Raw genomic sequence first — 19,874 nt, 5'->3', positions numbered from 1 at the left:
ACAATAGAAAATTACAACACCTGAATAATCCATCAAAGAAAACAGCCAGTGCAATAAAGAATGAAGCTGCTTTAAAAATAAATCTGGCTAACGGAGTCACCAGGCCTCACAGACAGATTTTAACCTTTTCTTAAATCTAAAAATGTTTCATTTATATTTAAAATTAAGACTTCTGGCATTGAAATTTCTTTTTATAAAGCTTAATTTGCAAAATCAAAAAAAAAGCAAAACAACAAACTGACCCATCTTTTTCTTCTACATCTCTGCCACTGTAGTCAAAGAAGATGTCTGAATCTTCAGCCAAAGCTCGCTCAATCACACGTATTGTTCGGTCAAAAAATATCAGAAATTCTTCTGAATGGAGAACTTGCTGTTTTTCTTCTTCTGTCAGTTCTCTAGGAGGAGCTTGGAAAATGAAAAGACTTAGTTAAGAGTATGACATTTCACCCCTTTCCCAATGAATCAACAACTCCAGTTGGTTTCTTTTGACATGAAAGCTTGCCGATGCAATGTCAGGACAAAAATCAAAGCTTTACTTCTTAAAATCATGACTAAGAATTTTTTAATATAACTAAACATACTCCTGTATAGTCTCAGAAAGTTGCATTTACATAGAAGAGATCCTATATCATATATATTTATTATTCTGAAAAGGAAAATACTTAAACCCCCCAAATTAAATAAACGCTGTGTTCCTATTTCAGGAAATAGCTCTGACTGATATTTAGGCAATACTCAGCTCAAAAAAGCAGAACACTTATGTAACAGGGGACCTGTCAGAAGAGCCAAAGATAAAATAATCTTCTTAACATATACTACAGTTCTTTGTGCTGAAAGGGCTCACATAATCTCTCCCTTTACTTCTTCACATTTCTCCTTGGTGTCACTGATAAATTCTATCTTTGCTTTAGAACTTTTGCAAAGCAGTGAAGCAAACAATCAAAGGTATTCTCTGAGGCACCAAACTGAACAACCAACTGAACACCAGTTTCTTTAAGGCAGTTTTAGTCCTTGGAGAGGGATCTTAAGAGCCAGAGCTCTGGTTCTAAATGCCACTGAGCCATGGCCAAAGCTCTCCTGGGAAGGGATAAGAGCTGCCTCAGGCTCTAGGCTGGAAAGCTTACACCTCCTGGCACCAGTTAGGAGAGCTGAAGTTGCTTCTTTATGCATGACCTGATGGTAAACTCCAAATCACATGTGAGCATCAGAGGTAAAAGAAATTGGGATGCTGTTGTTGCTCTGGTGCAAAATTCTGTTCTTAATTACATTGGCAGGGTCATAGTGACATGATGGTAATGTCTTTGCCCACGTGTGCTTTTAAATCATCATTTTAGTTATATAGTCAGAATTACCTGTGTTTCAAAGATTGTGTTCTGGATTGATGGGTGCCATTGTTTTTTAGTAGTGAAGGAGGGGCCCCAGCAGTAACTCTTGTGAGAGGCTGCTCAAAGCTCCTCCACCTTCAAAATTCCCTCCCCCACCTCTAGCTAATGTTGAGGCCACCAGTGACAATGGATTCACCTCTGTGATTAACATATTCTAGAAAGGTAAACAAGCAGTTGCAAGACCTTAACTTGGGGAGGGAGGAGAAGAGAGAAATACCAGAGGTGAGAGCAATGCTTGAGCAGAGAAACTAAGGTTGGTGAGGAACAAGAAGAAGGTGCCTGAACAGAAGTTCCCCAACATCCTGCAGTGAGGTGTGCCTCTGAACTCCGTGAAGGATCACAGTGGAGAAGTGGACCTGCAGCCTGTGGAGGAGGATGGTGGAGCAGAACTGGACCTGTGGAGTCCCCCTTGCCAGGAGAGGTGACTGAGCCCGAAGCAGCCGTGGGTCTGTGGAGCACCTGTGCTGGAGCAGTTTGTTCCTGAAGGATGGTACCTCGTGGGAGGGACCCACGTTGGAGGGGTTCGTGGAGGACTCTGCTGTGGGAGGGACCCCACGTTGGAGTAGAGGAAGACTGAGGAATCCTTCTCCCTGCAGAGCAAGGAGTGGCAGAAAACATCCTGTGATGAATGACTGTAAGCCCTACTCCCTGTCCCCCTGTGTCACTGCGGGGAGGAGGCAGAGATATCAGGAACAAAGTAATTTGGGCCCGGTAAGAAGGGAGGAGTGGAGTAAGGCATTTAAACTCTATTTTTTGTTTTCTTTTTGCCCTGTCTTGATTTGGTTAATGATAAACTAATTTGATTTTTTCCCCAAGTTGAGTCTCTTTTGCCTGTGGCTGTAATTGGTGAGTGTAACCCTCCTGGTCCCTGTCTTGACCCACAAGGTTTTGGGTGGATTTCCTCCTCACCACCCTGAAGTGGGGAGGGAGGAGGGTGAGCATCCACAAGGTCATTTGTTATCAGCTAGGCCTAAACCAGAATGTGTTTTTAGTATGTTCAGTGTTACACCAAGCCAAACTTTCAACTTGCCTAAACACCCAGCATGAAAAGGTATATTGACATCACAGGAACTATGCCAACAGAGAATTTGGTTCCAAAATTAAAATTTGGTATACAAACAACATACCATAAACTGATTTATAGCCCAATTACAAAGACTCATACATACTTCTATTCATACAGTTGCTGTGCCATGCTGCAGAGCTACTTTCAGCTCTCAGGGAGATGCACCCCTTGCTCACTATCAGATTTTCCCCTAGATTCGTGAGCTCTGGTGCCCAAGCACAATGCCACCATCAGCCCCAGGGGCAAGGGTGGATTGTAAGGCTCAAGGGCAGGAAGGAGCAGTGACATGGCCACTACTCAGCTCCCCCAGTTTTCAGTGTACTTGCTATCAGAGCTCTCCCTGTGGTCTGGAGCAGCTGCTGTCACCACATTTAGGTTTGCCTCAACTGGTCAAAGTATTAACTCTGAAGGACAAAATCTCTGCACTACATCTGGGTCAAATATAGAGGACAGGAAAAGTGCAAAAGGTGGAGGAGCAATTTGGCCCTCGGGAGACAAAGCGGCTAAGAAGTTAGAAACTTTAGCCTTTGATGATCTCCCATGGCCTTGGCCCTTTGCCTCCAACCACTAGGCTAGTTGTCCCCGTGGAGCTCCACATATCCAGAGAGTATGTACGTTCCCCCACACAGTTCCCCTGAGTAGCAGTGACAATTACCAAGGCAGGAGCACAATTCGCCTCTAAGTGCTTTAGACAGAAGCAATGCATGTGAAAAAAAAGAATGACTAGCAAAAAATACAGGTTGACCTATTGCAGCATCCACTACTGAATAGTAATTGGCACTAAGGGAACTCATCTGGCAAGGCAGCCTGTGATGAGGCAATATCCCACTGTCACCACTAAAGCATCGCTTTCCGAGAATCAAAGACAACAAGCATGACAATGCAGCAAAACGGCATAAAATGGGAGAAAATGACTGCAAAGGCAACTGGAAAACTCATTCTAAACTGCTCCAAATGGTAAAAATTATTTGCTAAATCAAATCCTCTCTGCAGCTTGGAAATATAAATTTATTACTCGTCCATTTGCCGACTATAACTAGCAAAGAAAATACAACCAAAAATCAATGGAAAGGGAAAAGGCAAAGGCAAAAAAATAAACAGCTTGGGGGCTGTGGAGTGCTTGTGAGCAATGGAGACACACATGATTGCAGCTCTACCTCAGCAAAATCTCCCTTTCAGTTAGAAATGATCTGTGGGAGGCCAGCAGTCTATTAAACCCTCTTCAGCATCAGAAACACCTTGGGTAAAGTTTTTAGGGCATAAATCAGCTTACCTCATTCATCTGACTGACACACCAGATGCCCCCGGGTGATATTAAGCTTCATATTTTAACCTTATTTTCTTCTTTCATTCGGCTGCCTCTGAAGTTTTATTTGAGGCAATCTCTTCTTACAAGAATGTTAACATCATTACTTTTTCCAGTGTAAAACATTGCTGTAACTACTGCAAATACATGAAATATAAGAAAAAAAAAAACAAAAAACAAACCAAAAAAAAAAAAACCAAACCAAAAAAAACCCCAAGCCCCAAACAGACAGGCTGGTTCTTTCAAATATGAAGCTTTTCAAGCCATTTATCTTTCAGAGCCACTTCCAGTTTTCCGTTGTTCCTTCTCTCTGTCTGTCCATTACCGTGAATAAAAAGTAAAAGAATCTATGTAATTTTCTGCAATTTTTCTTCCTATCTGGGAGTTTACATTTACTTTGATCTTACCTTTCAAGAGACACAGACTCTCTTCAAGGAAAACTCTGAGAAACATAAGTAGCTGATCAAAGTATTTTTTGTTTTGTTTTGTCACAGAGACCTATGTGATGTGACAATATCTTCAGAAATTCCCAGTAAGAATATAGTATTTGCCTTCAAGGACCTGCTCTCCCTGGCATAAAACCCAAACAAGCCACATCTAACCTTCTGTGTCTAACAAAGCCCTAGCATGATGCTTAGCTTACCAGAGCTAAAAGTTACGTGCCTGATGCCTGGAGTGCAATGAAAGCTCCTGCAAAGGAAGACCCATACCTGGCTGTTTCTGTACTGTAGCTTTGTAATGAATTTTTGTGCCTGTGCTCTGCTTTCCACACAGAAAAGCTGAACCCACCCGTGGCCCTGTGCAGCTCATGGGCAGGAGGACCCATGGTGCAGGCATTGGGCATCTCATCTCTCAGGAGCCCCCTGAAACATCAACAGCACAGAGCATCCATCAGCAGGGTGCTCTTAGGGTGGCTCTGAGATTATGAAGACAGCAATGTGTATCAAAGCAGCCCTGTATGCATGTTAATGTATAATACAGTACAGAATAAAATGGAATTTACATTTAAAATTAAAACATTGTGCAGTGCACGAAGGACACCGCAGGGGAAGAGAATGTGTGGTATATCCATAATGAAAGACACTGTACACTTGTGCATGAGCAAAAAATGTCTAGAATAGGTAACAAAAAGTCAATGTGACAGAATTATTCAATACTTATTTCTGAAAAATAAGAACATTTTTTTTTATTCCACATGTGATTTAACATGACCCTCAAAAATACCATATTTCGTATCAAGTCTTCAGGAACTAAGATAAAAAATGCTGCAGACTTGTTCTTATCTGTCAGAAATGAGTTTGTAGTGCATATAATATAAATAGTTGTGATAACAGTGCAGGATCAAATTTACAAATATTTAAACACCAGGATTTGGCTCAAGGAAGCCCAAACCAATATCCAAAAACAACAAAACACCACCACCAAAAATCAAAGAACCTCAACCAACAAACAAACAAATAAGACCAGAAAAGAGGCACAAATTCAAGTAAGTATAATAGAATATAAAAAAATAATATTCTCCTGAAACTTAAGCAATTGTACAAATGTGACAAAACAACTGAAGTCCATTAAAGGAAAAAAAAAAAAAAAAAAAAAAAAAAAGAAGAAAGAAAAAAAAAAGAACAGAAAGAGTAAGTGAAAGAAAGAGAGAACTTATAAAAACAGTGAAGGAGGAAGCAGCCTGGTTATGAACCCAGAGATATAACGAGAGACAGAAGCAGATCAGTAAAGCCATTTTAAGATCTGTACTATTTCTTTTGCTTTGTACTTAAATCCACATAAACTTTAGATGTGCTGACGACCGAGGATGGTAGAAATGTACAGTGTGAGAACTGCAAGATGCTACGGGGCTCTCAGCAGCTTTTAGCCGTTGCCTGCCAGGCTCCTGTTTTTCTCCTGCTCCTCACTTCGATGTCAATCTTGATACATTCCATGTCCTTGTGTTGTGTTTAAAACACAGTCCCCACATGACACCATTGTTGAACATATAAAAGTAGATTCTGAGGTGCATGTAGAGATTTTTCATTTCTGGAGTAGCAGGGGATAGAGCCTTAAGCCTGAAATTGTGCCAGGGAGGGCTGTTCCCATCAACCATGTTTCTCCAGGGGCCATTCTGAGCACCATCCCTGAGCACCCCTGATCTGTCTGGATGCGTTGGCTGAGCTGAGCTCACTGCGGTGTTGGTGACAGTGACACCCTGGCATTACAAGCTTTTACAAACCCCAGCAAGTTCACAGGGGCAAGGTTGGCAGCCTGTCCTGCCTCTCTGATACCAAACCCTGAGCTGGCAAGAGCTAAACCATTTCCCCCCCACAGCCCATTGAGTGGACTCCCAAGTCCCATGCAGAGGGCCAGGCTTAGAGGGGGGAACAGGAGTTCTTGGAAGCTGCAGATCCCAGCCTGCCTCACCTGAGCCCTTCATGCAGGTTTCTGTTGATATATCCACGGCTTCAGATAAATACAGGTTTAGGCACCCTTTCAAGACTCAGCCCATCCCACTGTTCGTGTGGTTGCTACTGACACAAAGAGGCGCCTTAGGTGGAGCTCCAGAGCTCTCTGGTGGTGGAAAGCCCCAGCCTCCTTGATGCCACACTTTGGGGCCATCTCTTGTTTACGTGGTTAGGAGAGGCTGGGAACAGGCAGAGCCCAGCCCAGTTCACCAGCAGGTATCCCACGTTCAGCTCTGCCAAGAAGAGTGGAGAGAGCCCATGCACCTGAAACACGGCTTACAACAGGCATCCCCGTGGAAAAAAAAGATAACACAAGGAGATCCCAAGGTTTCGTATGCTTCAAAAAGTCAACACGCTGGGGCTCCACTTCCCAGTCCAGAAACATTGGGGGGGACTCGAGCAGCTCCTCTGCCCTTAGCCCCTCCAAGAGGCATTGAAATGCTCTCAGGGCTGCCCTATTGCAGGTGCCGTGTGTGCCTGCTGAATAATCCCACCCAACCCTGCAGAGCAGCTCCAAGGTGTGGAGGGGGAGGGCAAGGAAATTTAGCATGAAACAAATGTCTGTAGAATTAAACTGAGCTACCTATAAACACCAGAGGAAAAAAAATAAATCACATTTCCATTTAAAATATCATTATAAAAATAGAGCGCTCCTGTCCTGTTGACTTGAGGAGAGACTGGATTCAATCTTTATTTTACATCCTGGCCTATTTTTTGAGTTACATTAATGAAAAAATTGTCTGCCTTTCTCTCCCCACACTTTTCTCTCCCATGTTTTTTTTCCTTACACTCCTATAACTCAAAAAAGGCCATGCTGATTTTTTTTTAATCTGTTAAAAAATGTGCTCCCTGAGCTGAAACCAAATTTCAGCCCAGAGCAAATTTTTACGGCTGGGTTATAAATCCCTGAAAAACAGGATTCATAATGGAAGTGCTGACACAGCCTTAACTACTATATAGCAGTGTGAATGGCGCCACTATAATATCTATTAGAGATTCTTTAAAAAGTTTGCAAAATATTGTCTTGCCTTGTAGAGAAAAAGAAGTCAGAGTACTTAATGCCAACATAAACATGCTTTTAACCCATTATGTGCTAATTTGCAGAAAAGCTATTAATTCTGAGTAGGCACACAGAGTGCAGCACTGACAGGAAATGTTCTTCTAAACTCCTGTTTGACTTGTAACATGGTTTTAATCACTTCCATGAAACACAAATGACGGCTTCAGACTCTGAATGTTGCTCAGGACATGAGAGGGGTGATTACTACAGAGGGGAAAATAGGGTTTTGTTGGAGAGTGAGCTGAAGTAAACTGGGAGAGAATGACTTTAAATGCTATAAAAAGGATTTGTTCCCTGTCAATTTAGGGACAACTGCTTAATTTGATATGCAGCATTTAATGCCAGTCATCAGTACACCACTATTTTATCCATCACAACATGTACTGTAGGTCAAGTTCTCTTTCTATCAGGCAAGGATCATGTTTTCCTCTTCCTTGAACCCAGTCAAATGTTAGCAACTCACAAGGCTGGTTCTGCTAATGCAAGCTGTGCCTTGCTTTTAAAGCCTGTAGTTTGTGTATCTGAGATTAGTACTAAACTAACCCAGTTGACCTACCATTCCTTTGGGGTCCTGCTAGGTTGAGAAGGGGAGCACTGCCCTCAGAATGAAAAAAAGCAATAAAGAAATAAAAGATGGAGGTGCTGGTGCTCGGTCAGCGAAGTACATAAAAGGCTAACTTAAAAACCCACAAAAAAGTGAAAATCTGCTCAGGAATGTATTCAGATTTTTTTCCTTTATGCAGGAGCCTGTGCTTTATTCCAAGCACTAGTGTTTACATGGAAATAAATAGTGGTGGGATCAGCTGTAAGCTAAATATTAGAGGGATATTCAGCAACTCAGGACAGTGTGTAAGTGCAGTGATGCTGGGTTTTATGGCATCCTGTTGTCATCAGTAAAAGAAGTACTATGTTAGGGCCAGTGACTGCTAGATCGTAAATGTGAGTTGACCTTACAGTTTTTGGACAAAAGATAATATTCCTGAGAAATTCAGTTTTTCTGTGCTGCCATTTTTCTTGCTTATGCCTTCAGTTCTGCCTTTGCAGACTGTTGTGTGACTCTGGTTGCAGCTGCTCCCCTCTGCTCAGGGCCGGGGTGGCTGGGGGTGATGGGAGAAGCAGAAGGATGAGGCACAGAAGAAGTTCCTCCCTCCATGTTTCTACAAGGACATAATGAGCAATGGACACCACAGGATTTATAGCATGGGTGGTGTCTGTGATGCTCTTAGTTGGGAAGAAAGAGCAATTTATAATCGAAACAGCGTGGCTGGCACTGCAACTCATTTAAAGTGTATGAGGATAACAACACTGTTATGTGTTATGTATCACTGCTATGTGACGTGGGCACTATACACCAGACACAGGTTTTCTGTACACTGATATAAGTTATGTTAGGCTTCCCTGGATGAGAAAGGAGCATTCACTGCCATATTCACAGTTAACAACTTTATGGGCTTCTCTGTAAAATTACTCCATATTTTTCCCATATGAGATTACCTTGCAGAAAAAAAAAAAGCCAAGTTCACACAACCATCTTGACAATGATTGCCATAGCCAGAAGCAGCTTAGGACTACCTCAGAAGCAGGTTACCTTTCAAGAGGGTAAACAGAGCTGGGAGCAATCCTGGTGGCACAGAGCTAAGAAATACCGGAGATTAAACTAATTTCGTCTCACACTGGAGCTGCTGATACTTCAGCTCTTTTCCCCCACACCCCACAGGGGTAGGCATTGACTGCTCAAAGTGAGACAGCAGAGCAGCCAACACTCTGTTAATACTCAGATCAGGAAGATCAAATTTCACATCCCTCTTCTAATTATGAAAACTAGAATGAGTTCAAGAGAAGCAAACGAGAGAGACCCAGCATATCTACTGTGTGTAGTGCTGACCTGTGCCACTTCATTGCGTGTCTCTTGTTTGCACCAGAAAGAAGTAGTAACCTGAATTTTTGTCTCTTGTAACCCTGGAGAGAGTCTCAATCCAGAGGAAACTGATAGAAGGGCTGGACCTGCCTAACTTCAGCTTCGACCTTAAGTTCCCTGGGGGGGAAGCTCCTACAAAAAAGATTTGATTTTGACAGCCAACATTTTCCAGTGAAAAGTTTCTATGCTGGAAGATTTCTGACCACCACTAGGTGTAATTTTGCCCCTTTCAGGCAGGCAGAGAGTTACAGGCTCTACGTACCTCAAGACCAACCAACTTTATGAAGCCGCTGGAATGCCTGGCATTTGCATTTTAAATCTTTCATGTAAGCAGCCTATTTGAGCCAGAGGACAAGTAAGCAACAGTCTTGGAATCCAAGAGTCTCTATTTTGTTCCCAAATTATGAGGACATGTTGCTTCTTCTAAACAGAAGAATTCTTGTGCCTTTCACAAGCTTCTCAGGCCTACCAGCTGAGTGGCTGGGATACGATTTTCTGTTTTCATGCCACTGATGTGGTTCTGAATCAATAAAACTGGTATTTTGATGTCCCAGTGTTCTCAATAATGGAAACTACCTACGAGAGTAACCACTTGCTGGATTCAATCCTTCAAAGCTGTAACAAAATCCTTTTTTTCATTTCTTAAAGTACCTTCTTTCGCCTCCTGCTTCTGGTCTTGATTTTCTGTCTCCAAGTCATCCTGTGCTTTTGGCTCCACCATCTCTTCATCATCTTCATCCTCTGAAATAAAAATGGAAGAAAAAGCTTCATGAGATTCACTTCCTTAAGATGGTGTGAAATAGTGTATCTTCTTTACAATTATAAACTCAGAGTAAACACAGGTAAAGTGCACAATAAATGGAAACATCTACATTTCTACATAAAGTGACACTCTCAAAATTTTTCCCCTAGACTGCAAAATAATCTGCTAAAACAGGGCACCTGCCACTTATGCTCCCTGTGGCAACTTCCCATCTCAGATGTCAGCTGAGTATCTCCCTGACCTCACAGATGACTTCTTGGATGGCGTAAGAACAGATGCAAACATGTTTCAGCCTGGCAGCTATTCCACGGCTGGGACACCTGCTATCCAGACACCTCATTTCCAATTCAGTTCTCAGCAGATTAATTTGTCTCTTGACCTACAGGAAGGGGTTAAATAGAAATCTGACCTCAGGTCAGATGCCACTAGCAAGCAAACAAGCATGGTACAGTTCTGAAAAGTCATCACCATCAACTGAGAGAACATAGCAACCAAAAGTGGCATTTGGAGCTTAAAGAATCATTCTTGCATTAATATGAATTTAATGAACTGACACATGTCAGTTACTATTGCCAGATGTTTGAATGACCTTTCCTGATCTATGCAAATGTCCCTCTCTCTTCCCCTCCCCCCTAGACTCACATGTTCTCATTTTATTCAGGAGGTCATTTTATTCAGGTATTTTATTCCTTCCTTGATGTCTGTCTGAAGTTACAAGTATTCTGATTGTCCAGACCAAAATATAATACAAGGAGAGATGGAGAGACAGTGATATACCAAAATGGCTCAAAGCCTATCTAACCCTCATTACTTAGTCCCAGATACATCAACATGACTTAATTCTCCAGTGCCGAAGCCCAGCAACCAACCCACTCACACTCATGAGAGGGTAGGGATGTTCAGCCTTCTAGATTCAGTTAACTACAAAACCTGAAAATAGACCTGGTCCTACAAGAGTAAGTTACAGCAATTAACAATCAGGATGAAAAAATCTGTGGGCTATGAAGGAATTACTATGGAGTGATTCTGGAGCCTGCTGTACCATCAAGGCACAGCAAGCACCATGGTGCCCTGGGACAGTCCATTGCATGAGAGAAGACTTTGTCCCAGCCCTGGGGCACTCAGCCATCAGCAAAGCCCCTGAAGCTGCTTCAGGGCTTTCTGAGCAATCTGCCTTTCACCACACAGTTCCTTGGTGCTTCTCCAGGCACACTCCCTGCACTAGCACTGCCATGTTAACACGGCCTGGATGTGGGCAAAGGGCAACATGTCACTCTTCAAACTGCTTGGCTACTGGTATCTTCTCCAGCAAAGGCTGGATGAAATCAGTGCTGGTTTCTTGGGAGGATGTTGGTGCTGACAGGCTGCATTCAGCCAACAGTAACATCAAGCTGTATTTTGTTTGCAGTAATCTAACAGGCACCATACTATTCCCATCACGTTGCCTACCCTAGGACATCTCCCCCTGGAAGCCCACAGAACACACGTTGCTAGCTTACATCTTAGCAGGAGAGCTTGGTTTAGCCATGTACTGTTTCAGCATAGGCAATAAGATTTTCCCTCTTGGGAGAAGGAGAAAATATCATAAGATCTGTCATCGGTCCCCTTACTGCTAGAGACTGCAGTGAAGAGAAGAGGGAAAGCTTGGATCTCCATTTGTCAGTGAGGAGGGATCCCCATGCACTCCCCAGGCAGGAAAGAGAGGAGTCCAGGATGGATGGGGAGGCATTTTCAGACTCAACACCACTACTGACTAATGCCACCTTTTTATCAGGGATTTTTCAGACCATGAGGGGAAACAGCCCCTTGGAGTTGGGGGGAGTAACTTGTCCAGGATGCTTCCCTTCAGTGCCTCACTTGGCATTTACATTTCCCTGGGTACCCTACACAGAAGGGCTATGGAGAAGAGTTTCCAGAGAGCAAGACAGGGCATTTCAGTTTGGCAGGGTAACATTGCTCTGTCCACTGGCTGAAAGACAGATAACATCCCACAGAGTCAGCAGAGAGTGAGAGAAGTTCACCTGCTGTACACACATAGATAGGGTTAAAAAAAGGTCTTTCTGCAGTCGGGTCTGTGATGCTAGAGAAGATGGGGATGTATGAAAGAGAGAGAATGTATGGGAATGTATGAAAGAAAGATGGGGATGTATGAAAGAAAATTTCAAAGAACAGATGAGAAATGTGAGAAGAGGAGTGACTGGGTTAACAGGGAGTGAATATTCTGCTAACCTCAGGTACATATGCACACAGAGATAGGATCAGAATGGTCTACAGCTATATGCACACAGACACACTTATGGTAGATACCTAAATGAAGCCAGATCCCACAAGAGTTCTGTGAGTCTTGCATTACAAGTTTTCATTCCCTAGAGCACCAGGTCTTGGAGCCAGCTGTTTACATATGGATTTCAGCTTCCATTTTTAACCTGTTTCCAACCTGTCTGCTTGTGCTGGGAGGTTTCAGAAGGGGAACGGTTTGAGAAAACTTGCAGGAAGCAAATAAAAAACAAAGCAATATTTTAATTGAAAATCTTGGGATTTTAAAGGCAGCATGCTATGCCTTTTAATGCCTCACTTGTAACTTGATGACAGATAGGGACAATGTAGCAAATACAGAACTTGAGCTTTAGTAATGGGTTTTCAGACAGAAGCAAAGCATATTTATGCCTGTCCCCTACAAGTCTTTGATCCCTCTGATTTTGCGTGCCTGTTGTCCCGGCTTCCAAAGAAGAGAAGGAAAGAATGGTTGAGGCACAGCTGGAGCAGGGGGTTGTATACTTCAGCACCTATTAAGGTAGATCTTCTTTACTGCCTACCCTTCCTCCCTTCCTCTTCTGGGAACAATCAAAATCAAGTTTCCCTAGATTTCTCTAGATTTAATTGCAGCAGGAAAAATATGCGAAGGTTATTACAGCATGCACCTTGCATTTTTTTCCACGGGCACACAGATCAATACATTAGTTTTAGTGGGAAGGCAGTGCAAGAATTTTTAGCAGCTTAGACACAGTTCAGGTGCCCTTATTTATTTACAGAGAAATGTGTCCACATGCACAGAGAAACTCAGCTGAAAGAACTATAAGGTTGTGAGCCAAATGCTAAAATGTTAGCAAATGCCAGAATTTGGATTGCCTGGGCACGATTAGCTCCTTCCCCCTCCCCACATGTAGGCATAATGACATCATTCTGGAATTTCCTCCCTCTTGAGTGCTTGGCCTCATTTTCTGGGTGCTCAACAAGAGACACCTGGGGCCTGAAATGCAGAAGTGCTGGGAGTCAAAGTCAACTGGGTCTGTGCTTTGAGTAGGGAAAGTGCCAGGGAAATGCTACGCATGCAGACATTCTCAGATCTCTTTCGGCTTTCACTGGAAGTTGTTATTCCAATATTTTTGCCCTTTCTCTCCCTGTGCTTCAGGGAGATTTTTTGCACGATGGCAGTGATATTGTGAATATAATAGTAGTGTCACCATGCATAGATGTGTTGCAGAAATACATTCATCAGGATTTGGGGCATATTAAGATGCTGTCATGGGAGCACCAGAGAAACAAAAGCTTGGAAGGGGATTAATGTTTTCTTTATTGAGTGAAATATTTGGACCATATGCATTAACATGAGATCTGAGGACAGAGTGTCAAATGGAAGATAAAACCCAGAAGGGTTAAAAAATCTGCCTCCCCACTGACTGGCTGAAACACAGGATCAGTTTAAGAAAAAAACCCAAAACAACCTTACACATTATCATGTAATTAAAACTGTATCATCATAAATATTCAAAAGGGATAGTTAAGGATGCCCAGGAAACCTGCATTCTGGTATACCCAACATTGGTTGGCTTTGTAACCTGAATGTTTATTTGCTATACTTTTGGGTTTGGTTTTTTTTTAATATTAAGCACTATTTAATGCCAATGCAGGCATACTCACATATGTCTGTAGCACATTCATTTGCCATTGTGCCTAAGTAAGGTTATGCATTTTTGCATTTGACTGTGCATACATAATTACAGAATAATGTTAAATACTTTGGCATTCATTTTCCTGTGTTTTATTTAAATGTGAAAAAGATGATGTTTATTGTATAGTTGTTGGAGAAATCTGTGAGTGTCAGCATGGTTGTTTCCATGTGTGCCTACTCAGATTGGGTGTCCCATTGCAATAATTGTCCAGGGAGATGAAGACAGTTCTGTAGTTCCTGAACACAAACAGCCTTTCCCTATTTAGCAACATATCTGGCATTGCAAAGTTTAAGATAAATAATTTTTTAACTGCTTACATAGCAGTAGCAGGAGTCTTACAGTCACCTTTGGCAAACTTAGTGGTGTTGCTACCAACACCACCAGTGTTACACCCTGTTCAGAAGATCTAAATCAGAACCCAAATGTCTATTAAAGGAACCACATGAAAAAGAGCTAGTAATGAAGAACTGTGTAGCTGCTGTGTAACACTTCTCCTTTGTAGATCTCAAAGGACTTTGTGAGGAGGACTGTTCTATTATGTCCATTTACCATGCAGAAGCTGACAGATAGACCCACTCACTGTAGAACACTCAGTAGACCAGAAGCTGAGTGAAGAACAGAGGGTTGACTTCAGAATTTGAGCCTGAAGTCCTGCCCACTAGGGCTCTCCTGCCTTTCATTGTAAATTAAAAAATTCCTCAACAGAAATTATGATTAAATGCTTGGGTGAAAGATGTTTGAAGCTGGTAGAGCTGTATGTGGGATTAATATAGACTGACATAGCTGGACCAAATACTCTTTCTTCTTAACTCAGAGCCTGATGACTCTCCAGGCTCTAGGAGGTTGCCCATCAGTCCTAACAGTGCTTTGCTTAACATGGTGAAGTAAAAGCAAAGCAATTGTTCTCAGCTTGTACTAAGCTTTGAACTCTCCAGGTTTTGTTCCAGACCAGAGTGGTCTTGTCTAAAAGATTGCCCATTTTTTCCAGCTATAGAAGCTGCTCTAATAAAAGAGTATGACCTCTCCCTACAAACCTGGTTTTGTTTAATGCGTGTGTAAAATGCTAATTTTTGAACGTTGCCCAGCTGCTAGCTCCAGTGAGCCTTCTCTATGCCTGGCTTTTGCTTTGGCCTCCACAAGGATGGATCACCCCTTCATAGTTGCAGTAACTGGAGAGGGAAGCCCGTAAACACACAGCTAACCCCCTGGCCCCTATAGGAGAAGTGCCCAGATATGCTAAATTGGATGAAATATTCACAGAGCACAGATGATCTCAGAAACTCAGACCCTGCATTTCCACAAGGCTGGACTATTTATTACCTACTTGGACTTTCCAGGGTTTTAAATCACTGTATTTAGCTTTACAACATGGAAAAACAAACTGGGCAGATTCAGGACAAACGAGAATACAATAATTACACCTGGGAGGACTGCACGAGACATTGGGTTACAGTTTTAATTCTTGAGATTAATACTGTTTTGCCTGGGTCAATATTTTCCTTGTTGGATGAGTTTTGGATTCCCACTTTTAGGCAGTTAGCACTGGTACTGCTCAAATAGCTTATTGAAAAGCAATTTTTTTTTTTCTTAGGGTTTATGTAATTATAGGCCTCTGCTAACATATGTCCCACCAGCTAAACAGCAGGCAGCATGTTGTGCATTCAACTTGAGTGGAGGATTTACATCTCCTCAGACCTTCACCTCTGAGACTTGCTAAGAAGATGTTTTAAGCATTGTTTTAAGTATTGACAGCTATACTGAAACAGACTGACAATTCTGGGTAGGTACAAACAATCCCTTTTTTAAAGACATATCTTTAAAATAGCGATTTAATTAGCATCACAATAATATATTTTATTGGCTGAGTCATTGATGTATGAGAAGCCAGTTGGTTAGTATATAGGGTTTTATATCAGCGTCCACATTCCTTCAGTGCATGAGAAGGATAAGCCATGCGTATGACACATTCAATAAAATCAAGTGTCCTCACAAGAAGCAGACTTGATTTTTGCAACTGTGAAATACCAGAAACTATTGCATCACTTTTATATTTACAACTCTTCAAAATAATTTTGTTGTCTCTGTTATGAAAGAATCAGAAACTGAGCAAAGACAAAAGCATCGTGTTTATATTGGATCAAAGAAGTTGAATATAGCTGGCATTATCCTAAGCAGGAGTTAAAACACTATCTTTCCTTTTGAATACTCACTTTCCATTGCTAACAAAACATGCAACAGTCAAGGAAACACATACTTTTTCAAATAGAGCTGCTTGACATTTCATATTTTTGAAAATCTATGATTTGCGATCTGGCTGAATGACCTATTTTTCATATAATGTAATTTTTTGAAATAAGTCCAGTTTTTCACTTTCATCTTTTGACTACCCTTTGAAGCAAGAAGAGAATTAATTCATCAGTGGATTTTGTTTGCAGAGTGGGATGTGACACTGGACGTACATTGGGCACATGTTAGTCATCCCAGATGGAAATATTCTTGCAGGCAGGCTCTTCTTGGCAAGAGGCAGCTGCCTCCTAAAATGTGTTTCAGTTAGCCAAAGCAGCAAAGACTACTCACTGCTGAATACAGAAAAACCAGAGGTGAACAGATCTTGGCCTAAGCTCTGTGCAACAGGCAAGGAATTGCAGATGAGAATTTCATCTGAGTCTGATCTTCCAAGCATAATTTCCAAGAATCATATACGGGTATCACTGCCCTTTTTCCAGAAATATACTTTAAATATGCATTGCAAACATTAAAAACTTCCAGGTCATCCTTCTCTGAGTTCCACACCCCAGGTACAGCACATTCCCAACTTATGAACTAGTACAGAGAAACTGTGCTTTTTAATGGCTGTCAGATGAAAAGAGACTATTAGGAAAAGAATGGGTAAAACTGGATTAATTCATATGGAGCTACTGTATGGCCACAGCACCTAAATGACTTGAATAGAAGCACGTGACATTCTTCCTTCACTTTCCACCTATGCACTTTTTTAATTGTCTGGAGAAGAAAAAATGGTCTGTCTGTGTATTCTTTTACTGCAGTTCTGCAAGAGCAAATGAAATACTACTCACATACCTTTGCCACATCCATGAAGGGTTTTCTAATTCCAACCCTTGTTCTGCAATCCAAATCTCTGCAAAGTTCACTCCTGATCCCCTAAGGAGCAGGTGGTATTGCCAGGCATTACAACCAGGTCCTCAGAGCCCTCCTCTCAGGCTTCAGCCATCCTTGTACCAGTGCAATGAAGGAAATACCTATCTGAGATAAAAAAACCCCACTGCAGCCTGACTGACTGAGAGGAGTCATTTAGTTCAGAAAAATTATTTTGCCTACAGCATAGGCCATGCCTGTGCTATTGCCACTTAAAAATTTGTGCTGAAATTTACTACACTTCCCTCTCCAAACAAGCACCCCATAAGTAATTTTTACTCAACATTTGTTGTTAAAACTCTCCTTAACAATTACTGCATTCTATTACCCCTGGCTGGGGGATTCTCAGGACTTCTGGCACAGGATTTCTCACAACCATCTCCTGATCTATGGTTTTACCACTCTGCTCCAGTCTCCATGCCTCTTCCTGACTTAAGTTTGCAGTCAGACTTCTTTTTGGTACATTATGAAGACAGATCTTTCTTTTGCATTTTGTGACAAATCATAGACTATCACAGCCAAATGGTAAGAGAATATCACTGGAAAAAAGTTGTTTTACTGCAGCATTTCACAAAGTTCCATATGAAACTAACCAAATTTCTTCACAGCCCTGAGTGCAAACCTTTTCACTGGTTCAAGTGTTAGAACTGATGCTTCAGAATACAATAATTTCTTTACCAATTACAATGGAAAGCTGCCTCTGATTCTTCAGGGAAGCATTTCTCTAACCCAAGAAACTGATTTTCCAGTTATTTGGCCTGAGCACACTTTTCAGTTGTGGTGAGAGTCTCAGAATTCAAAGTCTCCCTTGTTTTTAGTTTCTGGTTGGTCCAGACCAGACATGGATTTTTCTCTCCTCTTTTGGACTGTTGCAACATCACACTGGTTGAAAGCATTTTTCAGTCCCGAGAGAACTTAACTGCAGAGTATCCCACTGTAGTCATCATCTCTTCTAGCTGACTCCCTTTTCTCCTCTTCCTCCCTCCCCAAAGCTCATGGTCAATTCTGTTGTGCTTGAAGATATTCCAGTTGGAAGATGTAGCACAAAAAGAGAAGTACAGAAGTTTTCTTTTCTTGGCCATGGTTGGGCCTTCAAATAAAAATGCCAACATGAAATAATGGCTGAACAGCAAAAGCCTCGCAGCAGCATTTACAGACCTCTAGCTCCAAACCCAAGAGAATAAATTTAAAATATCCTGCTAAAGTCTAACTGTGGTGATGCTATCCTTTAGGAAGAAAGTGACGGAGACGCTTTGTTTCTGTGGATGAAGAAGGGGTTGCTAAAACATGCAGGTTTTCACAGCCTCTGAAATCTGTAAGGATTTCTTCCTGCTGTGCTGCTGGAAGAAATCACATCGTGCCAGCAGTGGGAAAAGACTCCTACCCTGGGAAAGGGCACTGAGACACGTGGCAGGCTGTGTGGATTGGGCCTGCTCGAGTCATTTTCAAACACTCAGATCATGTAATACTGTTAAATCACAAAAGCCTAAGTATGTTAATGAAAACCAGTCCCCACAACCTGTGGCACTAGCAGCAATTGTAAAACAAAAGCTGCTTTCATATTAAACACACACTCACACACACAGAGATGATGTATCTGGCATTTACACAGTGCCTGATTCTGAGGTCAGACATAGAAGACCATTGCCCTAGCTGGGCATTAGGTTCTTAAAATCTTAAGTATAATGCAGCCCAAGTAAATTCTGTGGGATTTTTACTGCTGACATACAGGGCCTAGGACTTCACATCATTTTTTTCATTTATTCCAAGTGCAAATTACTTTATACTCCACAGGCCACCTCTCCTATTTTCCACTCTGCTTTTAGTTGAGCAAGATTCCAAAATCTTGCTATTGTGGAAGAAATAAATTCTCCACCTCCATATTGTGTCTCCACCTGTGAAGCCACACTAACATCCTTCAAGTAAAATTCTGCAGTCTTGACTCTGGGCTTAACTTCTCCTGCAGACATTACCATGAATTATGACCTCCTTTATTTTTTGGATATGAAATAGTATCTCAGTCCAAGGCCATGGAATTAGCCATATGACTATATAGTTGGTTGCATGACCATGGTTTAGTTTTAAATCCATCTTTTCCATAAATCTTTTTCTCTCTATTCTATGGGATTTTATGAATAAAAATCAATGCATATACTTTTGCAACTGAAAGTTCTGTAAGTATAAATCTCTACTCTTACATACAAACCTCAACACAAAGAAACAGAGACAAGACTGCTGATGTATCACAATGGGAGAAGATAATTGGAAAAAACAACTATATTCATAAACAATTTACCACAGCAAATACACAAAGACTCCCTCTCTTTGCCTCCCAGACACACACATGTATACACTTTGCTCAGTGCTTTAAAAATAATGATTAGTCATATGGCAAATGCATTTTACATGAGCAAAGGTTCATTTGTCTTTAAAAAGGCAGGCAAAAAATTGTTTTATTAAAAAATTAAACTACAGAAGAGTAGCTGGGTCAGGGCTTGACAAGTGTGGGTTTATTACTCGTATAGGCACCGAACAGACCCCACTTAATTCTGTTTCCCATTGACGCCAGTTCACCTTAGTCACTGGTGTTAGCCCTGATTTGCATCAGCGTATGCGAAAAAGGAATTCCCTCCGACAGTTTTAAACTTGCTCTATTTTAATTTCAGGGTTTTTGTCTTGCTACGCTGGGAGAGGAGAGGCTCCTGCTTCTAGCATCTCTGTTTTGGGGGTATGAAGGTGAGCAGCCCCTTTCGGTGGTGGGGAAACCACGGCGCAAGCACAGGAGCAGCCCGGCCAACACCACTCCTGAAATCGCTG

General features: G+C 41.8%; 1 protein-coding gene across 7 annotated transcripts in view; it reads right to left on the bottom strand.

The window, feature by feature from the left end:
• The window catches only part of DYNC1I1 (dynein cytoplasmic 1 intermediate chain 1), a 184,435-nt gene that overhangs the window by 76,420 nt on the left and 88,141 nt on the right, over nt 1-19,874 (bottom strand). For all 7 annotated transcript variants that reach the window (XM_071735268.1, XM_071735273.1, XM_071735270.1 and 4 more), the window contains 2 exons: nt 9,837-9,926; nt 243-405 (listed from right to left, as the gene is read on the bottom strand). In XM_071735268.1, coding sequence (XP_071591369.1) covers nt 243-405; nt 9,837-9,926 — 253 coding nt within the window. The remainder of the gene's footprint in view (nt 1-242; nt 406-9,836; nt 9,927-19,874) is intronic.

This window comes from Heliangelus exortis, chromosome 2, assembly GCF_036169615.1.
Source record: "Heliangelus exortis chromosome 2, bHelExo1.hap1, whole genome shotgun sequence".
In the NCBI taxonomy this organism is placed as follows: domain Eukaryota; kingdom Metazoa; phylum Chordata; class Aves; order Apodiformes; family Trochilidae; genus Heliangelus; species Heliangelus exortis.
The sequence above is the reverse complement of the archived record's forward strand: the minus strand, read 5'-3'. Positions and strand labels throughout refer to the sequence as shown.